This window comes from Falco punctatus (genome assembly GCF_963210335.1).
Source record: "Falco punctatus genome assembly, chromosome: 10".
NCBI classification, from domain to species: Eukaryota; Metazoa; Chordata; class Aves; order Falconiformes; family Falconidae; genus Falco; species Falco punctatus.
This window is the reverse complement of record NC_137590.1, coordinates 22,231,679-22,253,971: the sequence shown is the minus strand read 5'-3', so window position 1 is coordinate 22,253,971 and position 22,293 is coordinate 22,231,679. Positions and strand designations below refer to the sequence as shown.

General features: G+C 45.7%; 1 protein-coding gene and 1 long non-coding RNA gene across 2 annotated transcripts in view; one reads left to right on the top strand and one right to left on the bottom strand.

Annotated features, from left to right (window-relative positions):
* The window catches only part of SLC6A5 (solute carrier family 6 member 5), a 33,166-nt gene extending 27,852 nt beyond the window's left edge, over positions 1-5,314 (bottom strand). Inside the window, exons 1-3 of the mRNA XM_080405224.1 lie at positions 2,694-5,314; positions 1,356-1,883; positions 52-190 (exon numbers count right to left, since the gene is read on the bottom strand). Of these exons, the coding sequence (XP_080261350.1) occupies positions 52-190; positions 1,356-1,883; positions 2,694-2,702 (676 nt within the window). The 5' untranslated portion in view covers positions 2,703-5,314. The remainder of the gene's footprint in view (positions 1-51; positions 191-1,355; positions 1,884-2,693) is intronic.
* The window catches only part of LOC308070739, a 173,010-nt gene that overhangs the window by 140,642 nt on the left and 10,075 nt on the right, over positions 1-22,293 (top strand). The gene's annotated exons all lie outside the window — the stretch shown is intronic.

Sequence of the window (22,293 nt, the reverse complement as noted above, 5' to 3'; positions counted from 1 at the left end):
CTCAGGCACGTACGGTACTGCAGGTAGAGAGACAGGAAGAAGCCATCATACCTCCCCCGTTCTTAAAGGCCAGGTACGGGAACCTCCAGACATTGCCCAGCCCTACTGCATAACCCACCATGGAGAGAATGAAATCCAGCTTGCTAGACCAGTTCCCTCGGGCTTTATTTTCATCCCCTACATCGTCTTCCTAAAAGGGGGGAAAGCGGGGGAAACAAAAAACCAAACAAAAAACCAAACCAAGCAAAAAAAACCCAAAAAAACAAAAACCAAAACAAACAAAAAAAAAAAAAAAAAAGAGAGAGAGAGATCGGAAAAGAGCCACTTTTGCAAACAAGCATCGCGGTGCTGCGGCTGCGGGGTTCACCGGGGAGAGACCCGGGGACGGGACGGGCCACGGGACCCTCCCCTTTCCTGAAGCCCCTGCCCGGGCTCTCTTCTGCCAGAGAAAAGCCAGGAGAGGGGCTTTTAAACTACAACCGTCCCTCAGGATGCTCCCGAGGGAGCGGAGGCGGCGCCTGCAGCCCGGGGGTGCCGGGGGAGCTCCTCCGGGGGCGAGATGCGCAGGGCTCGGCCCTAAGACTCCGTTCCCGGAGACCCCGGGCACCGCAATGCGCATCTCCCGGCGGCGCTGGCATCCACACGGGGCCTCGGGGTGGGGGGTCGCCCGACTCCTAATGCCCCGGTGCACGGGAGGTCCCTGCGCCCTCTGGGTGGGTAAGGACCCACCGCCGGCAAAGCCCGCGGGGGCCCAGCCCTTTCCCCCAGCACACAGGAACTAAATAAAAAAAACGCTTTTACAGAATGAACCCGCCCCTGCTCCTTTGAGGGTAAGCCCAGATGAGGGCGGGAGGGGACCGGGTGGGGGGACACCCCCTCCTGGCCTCGCACACCCCCACAGCAAAGCCCCCCAGGGGCGCAGGGCCAGGCTCTGGCGGGGTTTGACGTCTTGGGGTGGGGGGGGGTCGGGTTGCTGTATTTTGCTGTATTTTTGGGTACAGTCTCTCAAGTACTCGGCCGAGGGGGAAGGGCCAGGCACGCCCCCGCCTCCGGGGGCGCGCACAGACGTCCCGCCGGTCGGGACCGGGATACACCGGCAGGCACGGCACCGTGCACGCCTTGGGGTTAGCCGGGAACTATCGATTATACCGATATGACGTTATTAGCACCCGCCAGCAGCATAGCACCTTCTCTAAAACCCTCTCCCCCCGCTCCCTCCTTCCCCCCTCCCCGCGGCACAGCCCCATCCCCGACTGGTTTGGGGACCAGTTCCAAATGGGTGCTGAGTGGAAAGACCCCTCACTCCCCCAGGGTGAAGACAGGGTGGAGAGAAACTCTTTAAGAAGCCAACTTACCCCCTCCACTCTGCCAGGAAGAACAGAAGTGTTGCCATCTGTGCCCAGCACCACGGTACTCTGGCTCAAGGTCACCCAGGCGCCTTTGGCGTTGTTTCGCTCCAGTGTGCTCTTACCAAGGGTTAGATTAGCGTCCCCGTCGGTGCTTTGCAAAGCGGGAATTTTGCAGTGAGGGATAGCAGCTTGCCCGGCGGCCCCTGCCCCAGGGGTGTGCTTGCACGGAAAGGTTTCCAGGGATTCTCTCCGCAGGGTGGAGTTGGCTTGCACCGGGGTGCTGCTGAGCTTGCAGATCCCGACTTTGGTCCTCTCAAAATCGTTTGGTTTAGCTTCTTCGAAAGAAAGTGTTTTGTTGTCGTTCGAAAGCGATCGGGGAAGCCTGGCCATCGCGGCAAGGGCTTGCGATGGGGCATTCTGCGGCTCATTTTCGGGGCTGATTCTTACAACTCCCGCCCCTTCACTGGGTCCAGGAGCAACGGTTTCAGGACTGTTCACAGTCTGCTTGCTCATATCCCTGGGACCGGCGTAATCCTAAAAATTGACAACGTCACATATTTTAACAAAAGGAGAAAAAAAAAAATGTTGGGACTGCAGAGATTCTACAAAATTCTGTCCTCGTGCACAAAACGCATGCGCTAGAAAATCTGGATAGAAAAGTGTTGCAGAATTTCGAGGTGCCCTGGCTCACCTGCTTGCCCTCTCTTTCAACGTTAATATTCTGGGGGAAAAAACAGTAAGGTACACAAAAAACTCGGAAGAAACAAACACAAAACGCACCAGCATCTGCAAACCCGTAATTCGAGTTTAAATAAGGGTTTCTACAGCACTGCACCGCCAGACCTCGTTAGATTTCACATCACGACTATAGGATTCTCCCTTCCCTATCACCACTGTAGAAAGATTCTTTAATTTTACGCCCCATTTCCTTTCTGTCATTCAACAATGCACATAGGCGCTTTTTTTTCCTTTTTTTTTTCTTTTTTTTAATATATGGGCAATAGACAAGCTGCCCTGTAGGCAGCCAGAGATGTTAAAAAACAAGTGCTAGTAAGCATTTCTGAGCTGGCTGCCACCTTTCAAAACCCGACAGCAAGACAGTGAAGCGCAAAAATAAGCAGACCACCACAGCGGAATTAACGTCATTAACAACTAACTTTCCCTGTTCATTTTCTTATGTTTTTGACTAGTGCAACACTAAAGATTTCTTTTAAAGCATTCCTTATTCATTAAAGAGATTATTAACGACAGTCCCAGCCCGTCACACCCGCTTTACCCTCCAGTTTAGGATTATATCTTAGAATGCATCTTCTTATACCTTAAACAACTGCAGACAAACCCTACCTTTTCCATCAGTTTAATGTCAGCTTCACCAATAAACCTTTTTTAGAAGAGGGTTTCACGGAACTGTTTCTGTCACAAGTATTCTCTCCGTCTTAATCCCATCTCCCAGCGTCAGGGATGAGATCTGCAAGGACTCGCTCACTATCCCAGTGCACTTCGGGGTACCACCGTTTCCCTCGGCGCCTCCTTCTTCGACAGCAGCCCTACCGCGGTCTGCGGGCCGCTCCCCGCACTGGTTCCGCGGGCAGCGCCGGCAGCACCACGGACAGCTCCCCCTCCGGCACCGCTTCCCTCCCTTCAGCCGCTTTCACTATCAAAGCCATCAAGCACTTACCATGTCTTAAACAGCCACAGATTGACTCGGCAGAGGTAAAAACAGCAGTACAGGCAACTGGCAGACTGGATTTTGCCCAATCCAGAGCAAAGCTTTCTATACTTCCTTGGGAAAGACTGGGTTTGCGTCAGTGCATAGCAAGGTGCCCTTCGGTTGACATTTTCTTGATAATAAGAGCTTGATAAATCATTACCCTTGGTTTCAGATTTTAAAGGGACAACAAGAAGCCAGAGCGCCGGCTAGCTGTCACTCACGCGGCAGTGGGCTTGCGTGTTCCGTGTGACTCATATGGGGGCTGATTACTAAACCAAATCCAGCAAGAGCGCGGAAGAAGTTTCCTGCTGGTAATTAGAGGGAACATGTGAGAAACACGTACTACTGCACCTAAAGCAAGAGGGAAATGGGGAGAAATCTTCCATTTCTACCCCTCTCCCCCCTCTTTATTATTACAGTGTGTGATTCAACTTCCCCTTTTTTCCTTCCTGTATTTCTGCAGTTCACAGTTGGATTAAACGTTAGCGTAGCTTTTATATATATGTATAAAAATTATATATTTTTAAATATAAGTATCTCCACATACCTATACACAGAGAAGTTCGCTGTGTATCAAGTACACAAACACATTTTAACTGTGTCTTCCCTGTTCTCACCGCACAACACCATATCGTCTATTTTTACTGTGCCTCCTGGGGGAAACCCTCAGCCCTAGTTAAACTAAAACGATACACACAATAAAGCAATCTTTCCTCAAAACTATCTTAAGAATAGTTACGTGGGAGCAAAGATGACGGCAACCGCAGTCAAGTTGTTGGTGTTCTTCCCCCACCCATCAAAGCATTGATGTCTGAGAAGTGGAGGTGGGGGGGATTACTCATTAAAAGTCAGAATCGTTTTTACAACTTCACTCATAAACACTTCCCATAACCGTTACTCGCTTCTTGAGGGGCTTTCTCAAAGATGTGTTGCGTACAAGGTAACTTTGTTCATGCTGACAAAAATCAAAATCGCATTGGCAAATCGGGATGCTCCCTAAGCAACCTTCCCAGCTGTTTCAGCGTCAGAGCCGCTGTTCCTCCGCATACACTATACACTCTGCTAGCGTCAGCTTCTCCGGAGAGTATTTTGTATTTTAGCGTAAGCAATGCGAAGTGTGCGCCTGTGCGGGGAGGGGAGGGGAGGGGAGGGGAGAAGGGGGCTAAACTCGCCATCATCACATGCATTTCTTGTACGTCCTTGATTTTATGGATTAGTAACGTTCGTTTCAGCGGACAGAGTAAAAAAAAAAACAAAACCACACAGCACCGCAGACAATTCCGCAAAGCCTGTGGCTGCCCGGTGCCGTCAGGGTCCACCTTGGTCCACTGCAGGCAGCTGCCCGCAGCGCCGGGAGCCGCGGAGGCTGCCCGTTCCCAGCAGGTCCTGTACCTCATCCCTGGCCATTGCGGGTGTAAGCAGAAATTCACCCCTAAGAGTTATTAAAAGCGCCAGGAAAGCCGATGAGATTGGAAGCTAGCAAAGCAGAACATTGAAAATCGGTTTTTGCAGAAAAGATGATCCCGTCTCCCAGCTGAAAAATGCTTTCGCCTTACAGCAGAGCTTGGGAGCGTGTTTGTAACACGGCTGCCGTTAACTTCAAGCATAGGGCCCCACCTGTACTGTAAGTATATAATTATAATACGCACATAGAGGTATTTTTCCCCATACACACTTTCAATCACACTATGTGCCTAGACTGTGTACGTTCCTCTCTTCAAATACACTCTCGCGTCTCCGTCCTACCACGCTCTCCTCTTCTCCGGGCCACCCCTAAATCGACGGGTGCACACAGAAGCCAGTTTTATTGGGGAGGGGAGGAAATCGGACGCATTTTGCAGAGTTTCCTTCTCAGGGCATCCTCCACCCGCAGCGCAACCCGCCGGGAGCCAGGGCAGGGAGCAGGTCGTTAGCTCGGAGATGCTGCCCTTCAGGTTACATTTATGTCTCTAAAAGCACGGACCAAATCATGAGCGACAAGGCAGCAGTCAAATAAATATTTTGGTCTTGAAGACCCCCAAGCCTTTTCTAGATTCACAGGGTTGACATATTTTGGGTTTAGTGGGGTTTTTTTGTTGTTTTTTTTTTTTTTTTTGGTTGTTGTTGTTCCTCCCCGAAAACCGACCAAACTCATTCTTCTCATGCTTTTCTAAGCGGTATTTTTTGCTTTCCCCGTTAGCACTGAAACGTGAAATCGAAGTTTCACCCCTGGACGAGAGGAATCGGTCTCCTTTACCTTCAGCACAGGCCAGAGCACTCCGGGTAAGGGCGCTCTCGCTGGGGCACGGCGGGAGGTTCTCGCTGAGGATCGGAGCCAAGGACCCGGTTTGGGACAAGAGGAAAACCCAGAGAAACATGGCTGGGATTTCAAACATTTCCCTTTTCCTAGCGCCCCCTACCCCTCTCCCCCCGGCGCCGGTTGCGGTGAAGCCGAGCTCCCCCCGCGCCGTGCCGGTGCTGCCCGCCCACGGGCGGCTTCCGATGGGGGCACCGGCCCTGCTCCGAGCGCCTGGTTTGGAAGAATGGCTCCTTTCCAAAACAAAACAAATCCCTTCAACTGAGGGGTTTAACCTCAGTTAAATTCTAATTAGAATTACTTTTCTGAGCTCGCTTTTAGTTTCGAACTGCCTCTTCACAGCCCTGAGGACGATACCGGAGGGATTACGGAAAACGACCTGGCTGCAGCTCCCGGCACACGCCACCCCCTCCCTGCCTCGGGGGGTCACCCACCCCCGCCATAAGCCTGCCCTGGCCGGAGGAGTCCCTGTCTGCTTCCTAAAGCCACGGCCACCGGCACAGTCCCCCGGGGCCGCCCACACCGCCGCTGGGTGGGTGGGGGCGACTACTCCGGGCGGGGGCGGGGGTTCTGGTCTTTCAAAAAAAAAAAAAAAACCACCAACAACAAAACAAAAAAACAAAACAAAAAAACCCACAACACCAAACCCACAAAACAAACCAAAAAACAAACAACAAACGGGCAGACCCCACCCGGGCCCCGAAACAGCCCCCCGGTCCCCCTGCCCGCCGTGATAGCCCTCGGAGGCAGCGCTGCCCGCAAACCGGCGCAGTCCGCGGCCTGCGGAACGGACCAACGAGTCTTAATTACTTTGTCAAAGATGAAAAATAGCAATTGATTTATTTTGCTTCCCTTGCTCGCCATCCCTCCTCTCCCCCTACCCCCTCTCTGCAGATAAGCAAATGCACAAGGGAAGGCGGGGGAGCTGGCACCGCCGGGAGCCCCCTGGCCCCCCTCCCTTTGTAACACGTACTTTCCTGCTCTTACACCGCATTCGTGCCGTGCCTCAGTGGAAAAAAACGAGTCACGACAGGAGCAAGCGACACCCACGCAGCTCCCGTCCCTGCGGTCACATCCCCCGCCCGCCTGCTTTAACGCCTGGGTTAAGCACTGCGGCTATTGATCTTACATCTCTCTCCTTCTCCTTCCTTCCCACTGGAAAGTTGGCCTAAAACTGACGGAGGCATCGCAGCGAGGAACTGCAGCCCCCCGCCCTCCCCGTTTGCTCCCAGGACCCCCAGCCGCAGCCCTCGCCAGTGCCACACTGAAGTCACAGCTTGGCCGGGGGTCCCCACGTAGAAGAGGGACAATCAGTTTGTGTCAAGCGACTCGCAGGGCTCCAGCCCATGCTCCGAGCGGAGGTTCCCTCCTTCCCTCCCCGGCTCGGTCTCACCTGGATTTTGGGTTTGGCTCGGAGCTTTCCGGCAAATCCAGGGAAAACCGCTGGGGTGGGGGGCTCTCCACAGCAGACGGCCATTTACACTCTTTTCTCCTTAAAGCTAAAAGGCAGATACAATAGTAAGGATAAGGAAGAATGTAAAGAACCCGGGAATGCCTTTAAGTGCCCGGTTAAGATTGCTATTGAACAGCCTTTTTGTTAAAGGCGGTCACCTTAGAGAGGTGTCAGAGGTGAGCTGGGAAACGCACTGATCCCATCCGTATGCAGCATTTCGTGTATCTGACTTGCAGTCAAACGGGGGTTTCATCTGATCCTTCGGTTTGTGGTAGGTGGCACTGACCTCAGCCAAGCCAGCCGCTGGGGTGGGCAGCCCGGGGGGTGGTCGGGTGTCCAGTCGTGTCCCCCCCGGAGGATGCAGGGCTGCAAAGCCAATCTCCAGCTGCTCCCTGGTGAATAAACCAGCCCCCACTCAGGGCTTTGGAATCTCGCAGAGAAATTCCCGTTTTGGGTAACAGGGAAATATTAATATATGCATACCCCCCCCCCCCCAACTACGGCTTTTCTTACACCCAACAATGGTTTTAAGCCATTATAATGATTTAACTATAGCGATACGTAATGCAAAGCCAAGGAGAATATTGTACTCACTCAGCTGAGATAGAAATCAAACCCGGCAAAAGCAGGTATCGATAAGCCAAATCTTGCAAAGTGATGCTTCACCTTCAATTCCTTGTACTTCCCTTGTCATTCTACCTATACACAGGAACTTGTACAGCCTTAATTCAGCTGAGCAGTTTCCCTGTGCAGAGAGCACGGACCCTTTCTTAAGACAAAGGTTCACCTTATCAGGCTGCAGTATTTCACCTCTTTCAGTTAATTATGTCGAGATAACGAAGAGACTGTAAAATCTTTCAAGTGATAATTACCTGTTATCTTTCTCCTGCGAAACGCCTCAGGCCCATCCTGCTATACTTTAGCTCTACTGTATTTCCCGATGAGCTGGCTTCCAACTGCCTTAACCCACAGAACTCACTGGATGGCCCTTGGATTTTCAGCTAATTGCCTAAGTCTGGTATCCTCATTGGCAAAAACAGTCAGCTCCCCGAGAGATTTAACTCCTTCAGTGGAGACCACTGTAAATAACAGAGAATTAAAAGAAAGGGGGATCAGGTGGGGGGAAAACCAGAAGCATCTGGAGGAAGTTTCTGCACCACTGGTCAGGCATTTATGCTCCTAACAGCTATTTAACCCGTACATACACGTTTCTTCATTTGTTCAGACATTTGCCTTAACCACAGGGCATAATCACCACAGGTTTGAACCTCCACTTTGCAATAGGACAGGCCTTAAACACAGCCCCTTCCCCCATGTATCAAATGAAAAATGATATGCAAACACTATTTAGAGCTCTAAATTTATTTGCATGATTTAACAGTGTGCAATTAAGTCAAGGATTATTTTTTCTAGTGCCACAGTAAGCTCCAGCCTCAGCCTAGCCCAGTCACTGAACCCAGCATTTCTCCCTATTCAGGTAAGAATGTACCTGTCCTTATACTGCAAACAAGATAAAAAATACATCTTCTTGAACTAGCGGTGCTCAAAACTGGATTAGCAGTAGCAGTTTCTTCTAACTACACAGATACATAAGTAGAGTTAGCATTCTAGACTAGACTATTAGAGAATAGACACACAAACCTCCTTAAATCCATGCTGGCTCTGCACAGGGAGAGCTGCAGAAGCAACATGTGGAGGAGCACTTTGGAGAGCAATCCAAGTGCTTCTCTATGTCATCAACCCCATCGCTTTGTCTCAGTCTTGGCACAAGTCTAAGAGGGGTGATGGACAGTGGCTGTGGCAACCATGGGACAGAGAAGCTGGAACAGAAGCAGATCCTGGCTGGGAGAGGAGCCTGGCAGCAGCCCCCATCCCAGATGGAGCAGGTCAGTGAGACAGGGACAAGGAACTGCTCGTGGCGGGACATGGAACCAACAGCACATTACAGGGGATGGTCACCTGCAGAAAGGTGCCTAAACCACCTGCAAGGTGGTTTTGCTTGGCAAGTGGGGAAGTTTTGGAGCACACACACTCATTGTTCAGCCATGAAGCATCAATTCAGCTAAATTTCAATATATCAATGAAGATTAACACTCTCAGCAACTTAATCTGAAAAAAGTAATTCTCCAAACTGTGGTATATTAGTTACCATGTGAACATACCACACTAAGGCTTGAACTCCTGATCAGAAATTTGGAAAGGAAGTATCACAACTATCCAAAATGAAAGTTCATTTTCTAGGCAGATGCCCTAGGAGGACACCATGAGGATCACACAGAAAATACACCAGATTCTAGCAGATAACCAGTCCATTTTAACACCTTTCACTCACTGCTTTATTCACTTGTGGTGATCGAGTCAAACTCAGTAAGAATGAAAAGTCACAGCAGGCACCTCGGTGAAGCTATGGGAGCTTTCCCAGGAGTCAGCAACATTGACTACATGGTCCCATTGTGAGAAAAAAACCAAAACTTAACAAACCTACCCATCTAACTACTTCAGTATTTCACAAGGCAAGTCACAACAGTAATTTGGATTTCTGATTGGGGAAAAAAAAAGCCTTAAACTTTTTCTGTGGTCTCTCATAGGAAGTTCTCGGCTTGTTTAAGCCAGAGTGCTCTGCATTCTTTTTTCATCCCTTTTTCACTGTGAAAGGGAAAATCCCCCAATAAACAGTGAATCGGGTACGGTGATTGCCATACAGAGATAACAAAACTGTGATCCCTCTGTCAGCACGACAAAATCTCGCACTTCATCCTGCAGAGTGCCAGATGAGGAAACCCATCTGCTCAGGGCTGATAAATCAACCCACTGTTGGGATGTAAGTCTAAATCGGTGAGTGGTTTGTAGGACATTCACAGAGGCAGTGAACTTGTAAGGTCACGGGTTAAATCTAACTTCATTTTGCCTGTAGAATAAACACTAGAGGCAAATTTTCAGCTACAGCTTCTTTCACTGGGACACCCATTGGGAGGACATTAGTAACGACCCCCCTTCCTGAAGCAAACTTACCCCAGTGTACTTCAACAGCTCTGTGGGAAATGTACTGGTGGAAACGTGTCACCTACTATCATCCTTCCTAGCAGACTCCCAGTGTAAGTCCAGCAAGAGTCCCTATTCTGGGGTCTAAGCCTTGGGTACAAGAGAGCTGGGTATGCCAACACTGTGGCAGCTGGGAACTACCCCGTGGCTGGGGAACAGAAGATAGGGATCTATTACACAGCCACTTTTCAGCTCCATTACACCCTCAGATGGCTCAAAGGGGCTGGCATCACAGCAGAGAATCTGGCTTACAGCTTGTACACATGTGGCTGTTATTCAAAGCCTCCTCAGCTGTTAGTCAAAGCTACATAATCCCGTAACGCCTGCACTTCACTAAGCCCAGACCTCTGCCCTATAATCCTGCGGTGAGTTTTTCTGGTCGTGCTGAACTAGACTTGTGTTGTAGGATACCTTCAACTTTAATTCTGAAGAGACAGCTCCAACAACATCTACAATAAAAAAAAAAAAAGTTACAAGTACTATTCATTCCCCAAGAGAATCTGTGCATTCCATTTGGGGCACTGGGTTTAAAACAGAGGCATTAAATTGCTTACAAACAGTTAAGAGAAAGCAAGTAAGCTTCTACCAGTTTACATACTGAAATCAGCATAAATGGAGCATACCTCTCCAAGTAATTAGGATGCCACTGCTCTCCTAAGGTACAAGCTTAATTGTTTAAATGACCACTTTCACCTCTGTGGTTCACCGTCTGAAATTCTGGGTAGCTTCAACACCAAGCTTCAAATACATTTAATGTCTTGGTCATATGAAAATCCAATGTGATCCACTGTCTAAGGTGGTGGCAAACTGAAGCCAGGCCTCAGTATCAAGAAAGACCATTTTGTTATCAAGCTTCCCAGCTCACTCCTACACTTGTCGGTGAGTCAGTAAGAGATGCCAAAGAAGATCACCAGAGGTATTTCAATAGCCAGTTTCTCCAGAGTACCTTTCTCATTTAATCTGTCTTCACCCTTTCCCAATAAAGCCACGTTTATCTAGGACACTCAGAGGATGTTTTCTCATCACATAGCAAAGAACTTAACAAAATGCAGCTAAATACCATAATTTCTGTTCTGCAGCTCCAGAAGCAAACAGGCCCAGCACAGACAGGCAGTGGAAGCAAGTAGAGAAGCGAGGAACCTACCAAGGATGAGGTGAGCCTGGAGCTCAGCTCTGCCACCAGCCTCCCAAGTGCCCTCAGGCACATCACTTCAACTGAGAGTTTGGATGAACATGGGCAGTAACCTCCATTCTCTCTCCTCCTGTTCAGCAATATGCTCTTCTCAGGTCTGACTGCAAGGACTTCAAGCAGTTTCATAGCCCCTTGTGCAGGGATATGCATTTATGTAAGTACCTTTAAAAGTATTAGCCATCTTAATTTTAGGCAAATGCAGGAGTATGAAGGACTGTTATGCTGCCAGCCAGGATGAGGTTTTGCAGGTTTGAGGCATTAAACCCTCTCCACTCCTCCAAAAAACACTTTCTGTCAAGCCTTAAGAGAAAGAAAAATTGGTACAAAACCCCATCCATGAACCATTCCTGATGATTACGTGTTTTCGTATCTCTGTAAATATGACACTACAATAAATCTTTGCCTTGATGCCACTGTGCCATGGTTAACCTAAACTATGCTTTCCAAATTGCATTGTACTGCTAGAAAACTTTCCTCAAAACTTCAGCATTTTTAGCAATTTTGCATTAAGTGTCTACTTCACAATCCAGCAATTCATTCATTGCTTGTCCTTTGCACAGAACATCAGCTGATGTGGTTTTATTGGCATTGTCCCTTCACTGTAGCATGCCACACTGACACCAGAGATTAATTTGACGTCCAAAACCAGCTGGATGTTATTAGGAAGCAATCTGAATCAACAAAATCAGAATACTCAGAGTTGTAGAAAAAAAACCCAAAATATATTCCAGCAGCCAATTCAGCCCTTAATAATATGCTTTAATTTGCTCTACACATCACAGGTGTGGAAGGCAAATGGTTCCTTTCCCCTTTGGGCCATGTATGTGGGTTGTTTCTTTTTCCAAGGCATATTTAAAAGCTCCATCTCCCTTACTCTTTGCTACCTTGAGATAAATAGCCTCAGTCTATTTACTGCTTCCATTCAGCTTTTCTGGGTCTCTGCTCACATTTGTTGATCCACACTCACTGCAATTGTTCCATCTCTGCCTGAAATATCACATCCCAAGACACTTACACATCTCTACCTACAAACATAAAATAAAATACAACTTCTAAAGCATTTGAAGATTTTCAAATGTGGTTAGTATTTAAACGGTGCTCAGTGGTTTTCAGTTAAGTTAGATGCCTGTCTTCCTTAGAAATTTTAAAAATCGATCTTATGTCAAAGCTCTAGAATGTAACTATCTCAATCATATTAACAAGGTCCCCCTCTAATTTAATTCTTGTAGGTATTTGCCCTTTTAAAATATGTGCAATAATGCAGAAAGCTAAGGTGTATATTTTCAGTTTGAACTTAGCAGATCTATAAGCAAATCAGTTAGCATTGCAGCTGCCAGCTCGCTTATTATTTAAATATAGAAAAATATAACTCAAATCTCACACATTTAAAGCATAATTGTCATGTTTGATTGGTATGGTTGCTCCTTCCTCCTCACGCCCTGCCCCCGCTCCAGCCCGGGGTCCCTCCCACGGGAGACAATCCTCTACACACTCCTCCAGCGTGAGCCCTTCCCCCGGCCGCAGCCCCTCACCCCCTGCCCCGGCGTGGGTCCCCCCCGGTGGGTGCCGTCCTTCAGGCCCAGCCTGCTCCGGCGTGGGCCCCCCCGGGTCACGCGTCCTGCCAGCGACCCTGCCCCAGCCTGGGCTGCCCGGGGGGTCACAGCCCCCGTCGGGCACCCCCTGCCCCGGCGTGGGGCCCTCCCCGGGCTGCAGGTGGGGCTCTGCCCCCCCGATACCCTCCGTGGGCTGGGGGCACAGCCTGCCCCGCCGGGGGCTTCCCATGGGCTGCGGGGAACCTCTGCTGGGCGCCTGGAGCCCTCCTGCTCCTGCTGCACCGGCCTGGGGGCGGCGGGGGAGTTGCTCTCACACGGTCCCCTCCTCTCTCTCACTGGCACAGATCTTTTAGATTTGTTTTTCCCCTACTTAACACGCTATCCCATAGGTGCTACCACTTTCGCTGATGGGCTCGGCCTTGGCCAGTGGTGGGTCCGTCTCTGAGCCGGCTGGCATCGGCTTTTTCAGACATGGGGGCAGCTTCTGGCACCTTCTCACAGAAGCCACCCCTGCAACCCCCCTGCTACCAAACCCCTGCCACGCAAACCCACGACACATGGTACGGTGAGCTCTACGGTCAAACACTGGAGAGGGTTCCTGCCTGCACAGGTGTACGCAATATATCCACTCGGACAAACCAATTACTTCAGCATCGGCATTCTCATCTCTCCTATGTCAAAGGACATTTTTCAGAACAGCAGTTGTTACTTTACAGGAATTGCTACAAAACAGAGGACAGAGACATCTTTGATATAGAGGATGGCTCCTGCCTCTTTCTACCCAATTTGCTCATCTTCAAGCAACACATCTTTACTCAACTTTGAGTAATAACATTTAGATAGACAAATGAAACTGATTTTGACATTTGGAGACTTCAGCCTGGAGAATATAACAGAATTTGGCCAGATGTTCCTTTCTCCAGCTTCCTGCTGGGATTGACAATTATTAGAGGTTTCACTTCAGACATGATGAAACCACAGCTGCTTGGTCTCTAGCAGACAGAGAGGCAAATCCCAGGTATCACACAGCACTGATCACAAGCAAAGGCACCCCAAAGAAAGTGAAGGAGCATGCAAACACATACATCAATGCAATTTTGAAAGAGACAAATATAATTTGGGAGCATGTGTCAGATACAGTGGGGAAAAAACACCCGTCAAACCAAAAAGACTGGAAATGAATGTAAAGTCCAAGCAGGAGTAGCAAAAAGGTCTGTAAGACGGAACAGTTTCTTCTGCAGAGATGACCTGGGAACTACCAGCAGCTCGCGACCTCAGCTAAGAGTCAGTAGAGTTCAAACAGCTGACCCAGCGTCTCGTAATTTGTATTTTTAAATTTATTTTTTTTAGCCTAGCAAGATTGTTAAGCACTGCTGCAAGACTCAGATTTAGTTACAACTGGCAGGAGGACCTGCCACACAGCTGCCCCTCGGGCAGTCCCAGGCGAGAGGGAAAGGGATACTCAGTACTTCTGGCGTGACTGCCACCTGACATATCAAGCCTAGAAACCCATGTGCAGAGCCACGATACAATTAACACCTCTGCCAGCTTTTTATATCCCTTTCAAATCTCACACGATTGGAAAGAAGCGAGCTAGTGCAAACCACAGTCCAGAGGATGTACTATGAAAAGATTAAGTGTCATCTGCATGATCTACAGCTGGCCTTCCACCAGATCCATGTGTAACCCCCTGTAAAAGCCCCCCAGGTGATGGCTCACACTCTCCCTTCTGTTTCCGTGCTACTGAGCATGAAAAATAGCTTCGCAGTGTAAGCTGCAACAGGCTGGCAGGGAGTGAAGATGGAAAAAAACCAAGACTTGCAGAGGCTCCTGTGAAGTACAGGAAAACATTATAGGATCTGAGAATGTCTTCTTCAACCATACAGAGTTCTAAGTTGAGATAATTACTGCACCAAGTGCCAGATGCGTGTTTTCTTGCCTGTTGTTAACTTTCCCTACCATCTGTGCCCTTGTTATGAGCTAGGCTTACGCATCCCTTTCCTTAATTCCACTTCAGTTCTAGACAAAAGGTAAATTACACTTGGCTAACTCCAACTAAGACTTTATTCTTTATGGAAGGTGGGGAAGAGCAAGCAGACGGGACGCACCCTGGAAAGACGCAGTGTTCTTAAAATATTTTGTGCCAAAAAACCACGATAGGTCTACCCAGCCCCCCATTTTTTTTGGTTCTCCACACCACCACCTTTCCAAACAGACTGCTGAAGTACTGCTTAATGCATAGCAAATGTCAAACAAACAAATCTGAGAGTTTGACTCTGGACCGCTTCCCCTCCTCCCCCAATTAATGGAAGTTGCACATGTCAAATGGGGAAAGCGATTTGAAAAGATGTACATGCCCTTTTACAAAGAATAAGTACGCTTCAATGTTTTAAAAATATAGCTGGCAACAACAGTTTGCTGAAAAGCAGGTAGACTAGCAACGACCTACCAAAACCAGGGTGTACCGTGCTGGTAATACACTATAGCCAGGCACGATGACTAATGGGAATGGCTTCCATTTCGCTCGCCATGCTATTATGAGATGTACAAACATGAGGCTATCAAAAACATTCATGCACAGAGTGGTCCCAAAGGAGCAGTGGCAGAACTCAGGAAAAACACCCCTGTTCTGGCAGGCATATGAAAGAGTAGTATTTTAATCAAAAACCCGTTAAACTCTCCTGTAAGTTTACTGAATGCCTTTTCCCAGTGACAATTTCTACTAGGAATAAATCCAGGTGCACAGAGAAAGAGAAGCTCAGCCATTGCTTGCTTATTCCAGGACTGAAGCGAGAATTTCACATGGCAGCTACAAAAGCTGACTGCAAAACTATCTTACGGTGTCGACTGCTAAGGTTTTCCTGCTGACAGCTCTAACCCACTTTCCTTCAATAATGTCTCAATTACTCCAAAAGTAATTAACTGTCACATGGATGACTAAGTCAGGCATGAAACATCTGATTCAAAAAAACAGCTGTGTGTGAAAAACGTAAAATTCCATTAAGGAATGGGCAGAACCACAACCCTAACTCCATGGTATATTCCTTAGCCAGATGCTGCACCTAGGTTTTAATTTAGAAGTTGACCAAAATAATGGATTAAAAGGAAATCTGAAAGCCATGAAAAATCGAGACTTTACTACCGCCCTTCCAGCACATGGTATCTGCCTGTGTGAGTTTTTTTTTTTTTTAAGTATAGAAACAAGAGAAAAAGTGACATCTTTTAGATATTAAAACATTTATCAAGTTATTATGAAGAAATAATATTCACTAAGCCTGTTTTAGAGAAAAGAATCTTAAACTGTCACTTAAGACAATAGAAAGGTATCTTCGTTTAGGGTTTTCAGAAAGGCAAACTTGTACAAAAAAATCAGTTTCAGCAGAGCAATAGAAAAAAAAATTAAAATCATTAATCACTTCAGAAAATTTTGATCAGAACTGAATTGTTTGATAGTTGAAGAGTTTTACCTCCAAATCATCTCTTCCCGATGAACCTCCCTTGGCACGCGCCTATTTCCACAAAACCACCCTGCCTCAGTTTCCCTCAGATGGCAGCGCATTCCCTGCTGCTCTTTGCTGTCATTTGCAATAGACGTTGCTCTGTTCGAGGTGACAAGTAAAAAAAGATTGGGGCCACACATCTCCAGCTAGGTTGCACAGTCTGTGCTCATTATCATCTGGTACCTTAACTGTGGTCAAATGACACACACACCAACTGCAAGAGAACTATTTCTACCTCTAGGGACACTACACAGTATCTGTTATTCTCCAAGCTAAATCTGTTTTGGGGTCTACTTAGATATGACAGCTGCGACTGCTCTAAACACACAACACTTCCCAAACGAAGAGCAATGCACATATCACCAGGCAAAAGATCCAAATTTCCTACGGCTTTATCTTCTCAGTGTATTAATTCATGAGCAAGCAGCATCGCGCAGCTACGTCCGAGTTGCAGAGAAGTCCTCTTCACATCCAATTTTCCAGTTGAGTAGACTTTTGGTTCAAGAACGTCCAGCATTGTGACAGAAGTCAATATTATTAAGAAATTCCCTCTCCTCAGTGCTCTTCTCTTTGCATAACCCATCAGAAGGTTTAATCAAAGTTCAATTCTACTTACTGAATCCTACTTGTATTTCAGGCTTAATTATCTAAACCATCATTACCCAAACTGGATCAACACTCCTTCCAGGGAGCTCTCTCTGTGGTACGTGTCACCCAGGACCTGCAGCTCTCCAGCATGTCTCCCATCAGCTCACCTCTCTCTCCTGCCACCCTAGAGCTCCTTCTTTCTTCCAGGCAGACTGCAGCCTCCGGGAGATAGAAGGCAGTAAAAGGTGGCAATCCTTAGCAAGACTTTTTAACAAAAACTACTGCAAACAGCGGTACTGGAGAGCAATGGTACTAAAGAGCTAAGCAACGTGTATTAATTTATTTGGATAATACTGGATGAACTGAGTCCATTTAACTTTTTTTTTTTTTTTTTTTTTTTTTTTTTAAGATCTAGGTCATTAAATATATACTGTGAATATCACCTGCTTAAGTGGAAAACCTTTTAAGCCAGGTGTGGTGATCTCAAGAGAGGCACATATAGCACGGGTTCTATTCTGGTAACATGGCATTATGTCCAAGAGGCCAGCAGAAGTTTCCCAAACGTGGCTATCGTGTAAGTTCATGAATCGCCCACATCCTCATAACTCACTGCATGTCACTATTATGCTAGCTAGGTGGCAAGAAAAAAAAACCCCACATGAGAAAATGGGCAACTACAGCTTTGCCTAGCTCTCTTCGAAAGGGAAAAAAATAAAATTGAAAAGCTTCTCAACCACCATGTAAAGCAGGATTATTTTAGCATCTGCCAATCGAATCCGAGGAGAACAATTCTATTTGGGTTGTAGCTCTCACTTGTGAAAGGCTAACTTTGGTTAGTTTTCCATGGGACATATTTGCTCTCACTCTGTTTCCACTGATGTTTTGAGTAGTACCCAAGTGGAAAATAGAATTAACATGTTGAGTAAGCTTTATTCCTCTTTAATTTGTAATTGCTATCATTAAGTGTCTTTTATTTTACTTTGGCTAATTGTTACAGGAACAGGAATAGAAACGTTATAAATCTTTAAGTTGATTGTTCCACAGTACAGTTTTTTCATGGGGCGAGTCTCTTTCATTTGTAACAGAGGAGTCAGAGAGTGCTGGAACCTGGAGGCATTAGGAAAGTGAAGAAACCCAGTAACACTCTTACTATTCACCAAGGGATATAAACGAAGTTTGTTTCTGTTTTGATATATGAGAATCAGCAAAGCAGGTAAATTTTCAGACCCAGTTGGCAGACATCAGGCACAGACTGTTACTTAGAGATCCACGTACTGAGAAAGCACAAGCTTTTGGAAGACCCTATCAACAAAACAATTTCTGCGTGCACAGTACCTCACTAACAGTAAGGTTTCTCCCTGCCTCTTCTTGTCTTTGCCACTCAACAATACCATGACTAATACTGCTTTTAACTGTGAAGTTAGTTATCTACCTATGAATTTTATAGAAGGTCAAAAATTCAGCAAACTGTAGTTTTAAACTTCTTTTACTAAACCTGAATAACTGAACATCTTCAGGTTCCAGTCCAACTACATGAAGGTGAATCCAACTGACTGCTTGTTAAACCTACTTCATCAGTAAACCCTTCTACAAACTTACCTGCAGTGGTCCTAGCACGAACTTTTTTCTATGTTTTCCCTTGTTTCTTATTTAATAGGCTATTTGCCTTTTAACTGGATGTCACAGATTCGCAGGCAGCATTAACGTCTGCCAAAGCCTGTATAAACAGAATATAGCCCTTTGGAATTTCTTTCAAAATCTGTATATTAAGAGATATGTCCATGTTTTTATTTTTGGTTGCCTTTGGAAACTCTTAATTGCTGCTGCTATGCAGTCAAGTCAGTGTTGTAAAAGCAGTAGCAAACCATACCCCCAAACCCGGTTTCTAAAAACAAAACCATCATCACTTTAGTCTTTATACCAACTTTTAGTTTCAATTCTCCATCTTCCAACTCACCTTCCAGGAAGGGTGCGGGCACTTCTTCCAGAAAGCCTGTCACAGCTAGGTTGTGACATTCTGCTAACCTTGCTAAACAGGTTCTGCATTTTTTTTTCTTCAAATAATTTAAACCAGGGACAGAAAATGTTCGGTCATTACTACAGGTAACCTCAGGCACTGATAGCAGAGAAACATCCTTGAAAGAAAAAAAAAAAAAAAAAAGAAAAAAGAAAACCCAGTCTTAAAAACTTCCTAGCAGCCCACCGTTTTCAGTTAGCAGCTCTATCTCCCAAAGCAGCTTTCCAAATCCTCTGTAAAGCTTTATCTGTTTGAAGTTGATGCTTTGCTTTTATCTGGATCACAGAAGTGGATCTTTCTCATTACAGCACGGCCCATAGGACAGAATTTATAAGGTCAAACTAAGGTGCACACAGAAAAATCCCATTAAAGCCCCCAGCATGATGCACACTGCAGAGATATTCAGTAACGAAGGACTAGGGGCTTCCGAGGTTGTCTGTCTTGCTCAGCTGCTCTCTGATGGGTAGAACTAGAAAGATCGTTTCACAGCTTAGCTAGCGAAATGCTTAAAAGCACTGCAGAAGACAAAGAAGATTAACTAAGCAACAGATCATAGAAAGGGGAAACCCCCCGTAGTTTAGCATCTAAATAAGAAGCGGAGCTGTGAGCAACTGCGCTGTTCAGGTGGGTTTATTTATCCTCACGTACACAGGCTTCAGGCACAGATCTGCAGGCAGGAGCACGCAGGCCAGCCTTCAGTTTTATCTGAATATTAAAAAAAACTTTTATGAATCACTCATCAATCTTAACACCTCTGACCTTTGGCTAAATATAATATAAATTACTTAAGCATGAATAAAGATTGATAATTGGTAGTTGAGAGTATTCCTTGCAAGAAAGGATAATTATCTGATTAAATATTAAAAACTACCATACATTCAATGCTGGTTCAGAACTCCAGGAGTTCATTCTTAAGCTCATAACAAAAACCATATTTGCCCAGAAAAAAAAAATGATTTATAGCCAAAGCAGTCCTTTAAGTGATTTCCCATTCAATAGTGTAGAAGTAATTATGGGATATTAAAGATAATAGGATCACAATCCCAGTCATTAATCTACAAGTGTATTTTTATAGAAAAACTGAGTTGAACTACAATACATTCAGTGAATACAATATGCATTTCTAAATGGTATCATGACTATATGGCATTTTGCAAATGCATGGTGCAAGCTGGAAAATTTCAGTGTGCCTCCAGTATGGGTGTGTATACGAACACATACGGGTGCACCTCTGAGTATAAATACTGGAGACATACATGTGTACACACTCTCATAACACTGCTAGTATCTACCATGCAGGTTCCTTGGTTTTACAAACAAAGAATCTCTCCCATTAAATGTATAGTTACCACCTATAACTTGGGGTAGACAAACTTTTATTCTCTTAGAAACAGGGATGCTGTAACCACCATGTATTTGTTTCCCCTTTACTGTATGCAAGTTTTACAAAAGGAATTTATAAAGGGAATTAAGGGTCCTAAATATTGCTGGTGCTCAAGAAAAGTCTTTTTTCTTTAAGGATGTGAAATCACACACATTAAGCAATGTACCATAATATAATTTCATATTACTTCGTGCATCTGACCATTGACCTGAAATTACCAGTCTCAGCTATTGTTTTCTTGATATCCTCCTAGATATGCATCTTAGACCAAATCAGATATTTTTAGCATGCTTTAGCAGCTCTCTATTAACAACAACAATTAATACATTTTAAGGCCCATAACAACTCTTTGTCTATAGCGGGCACATTGCACCTGCACCCCGTTTCTGCCATGCCTGCACATCAAGCACCCGGGCACCACGACTGCTGCAGTGAAGCTTTAACTTGTACGTAGTTTTTTTGCATTTCTCAAGGATAATCTACACGTTCAACATTTAGAAAGAAAGGAGCAGGGAGAAGACGAGCAGTCTAGGACTGGGGACAGATGAGCGACAGCCTTTAGCTAGCATGGAGCTCCGGTTGTCAGAAACAAGGGAATCCTGTCAGGGCACACAAGAAGTTCAAACACGTGCTCTGACAAGGAGCCAACAACAAACTGCTCTGCGCATCGTGTCCGGCAAGAAATACCAGGGGGAGAATGAGCGGTGTAAGCAGGACAGCAGGCAGCCACCAGCTGGGCTTGCCAACTATATGAAGAGCTGCATCTGTACATACTTTTCACTTTTCTGCCCCTGATTCAATTGTTAGAATACCTTTTAAAGTATATGTATTGGTCATGTTTCCTGCAATATTTAATTCTCAGAATTACAATTAGGAAACTTAAGTAACTGATTGTGCTGTCAAGATTAATCCTGTGTTATCCACCTGCTAGGTTGGAAAAAGCCACTTACCATCGAGGGGTTATTGCCATAGCATGCTGTGTGCCACTGGCTACCAGATCAAATCCCACTCCTGTAAAGTTCTTTGAAACTCCAACACCTTTATCAAATGACCCTCCTCAGGATTTCTATTTATTCAAGTCTCTTCAGGACATTCTCCTTCTGGTTGAATGATACCAAACTCTCTCTTCTTTTTGCAGTTGTTGTTTTTTGGGGGGTTTTTGCTGCCTTTTTTTTTAAGTAATAGCTAGTATTTACCTTTTTCTTTTACACATTTTCAACTTTTTTTTTTTTTTCATTTTCAGCTGTTACTGAAGGCTATGTAAACTCTGTATAGGCCTCTGCACTGCTCACCCTTTGCATTCTTTTTCTCCCTTTCTTGCCTTGCACGTCAATGTTTATACTAACAAAATGTGTGCAAGTATTGAAAAATATAAAGTTGGAAAGGGCCTCAAAAAAATCATCCAGTCCGATATTAATATCTGAAAGTACTAGTCACTCTAGAAACATATGAAGCTCCCACAGTTAACTACATATCAGACAAACAAAATACTGTGAATATGACTCAAGAATTGATTCATATTCTTCCAACTTCTGGTTTCCATAGTACCAAGAACATTATACGAGAATTTTGCTTAGTCTGTCAATATGCTATATTTCTACAATTCCTTTTGGCAAAGGACAAAATTAGCAGTCCATCCCCCAGCCTGCTTATTTACCGTCTAATACTGATAACTGTCACGAACTCCATTAATCAGGCCAATGCCAAATGCTGACATTTCATCTGCAATGTCAATTTTTATACAGTTGAACAGTCTGAGTTTCAGATAATCAGGCTCAAGCATTTTAATGATCAAAGACTATAGGTTTATTCTCTAAAGTAATATACATCACCAAGCTAGAGAAATGGTAGCAGATCACCAAGACTTGCACATCACTGATATCACTGTAGAGCGTTCATACTGGTCATATACTACTGTGAAATCAGTCTTGCACCTTTGGGGTTTTTTTGCGTGCAATTGTCTCATTTGCTATTAAGTTTTAATAGTAAATCCTAACTGTAAAGTCAGGTGCTGTGTTGCAGGACAATTTCAGCTATTGGAATACAAGCTTCTGCCCAGCTGATGTGACCACGGGTAATACACTTCTTAGCTACAGGCAAAAGAGAAAGTACTTCACCCCATTATACAAGTACCTAAATTTTGTTGAGTCCATCCCAAGTGAAAGAATTTCCTTCTCATCTTCCTCCTTAAAAAAGGGTCCTAACACC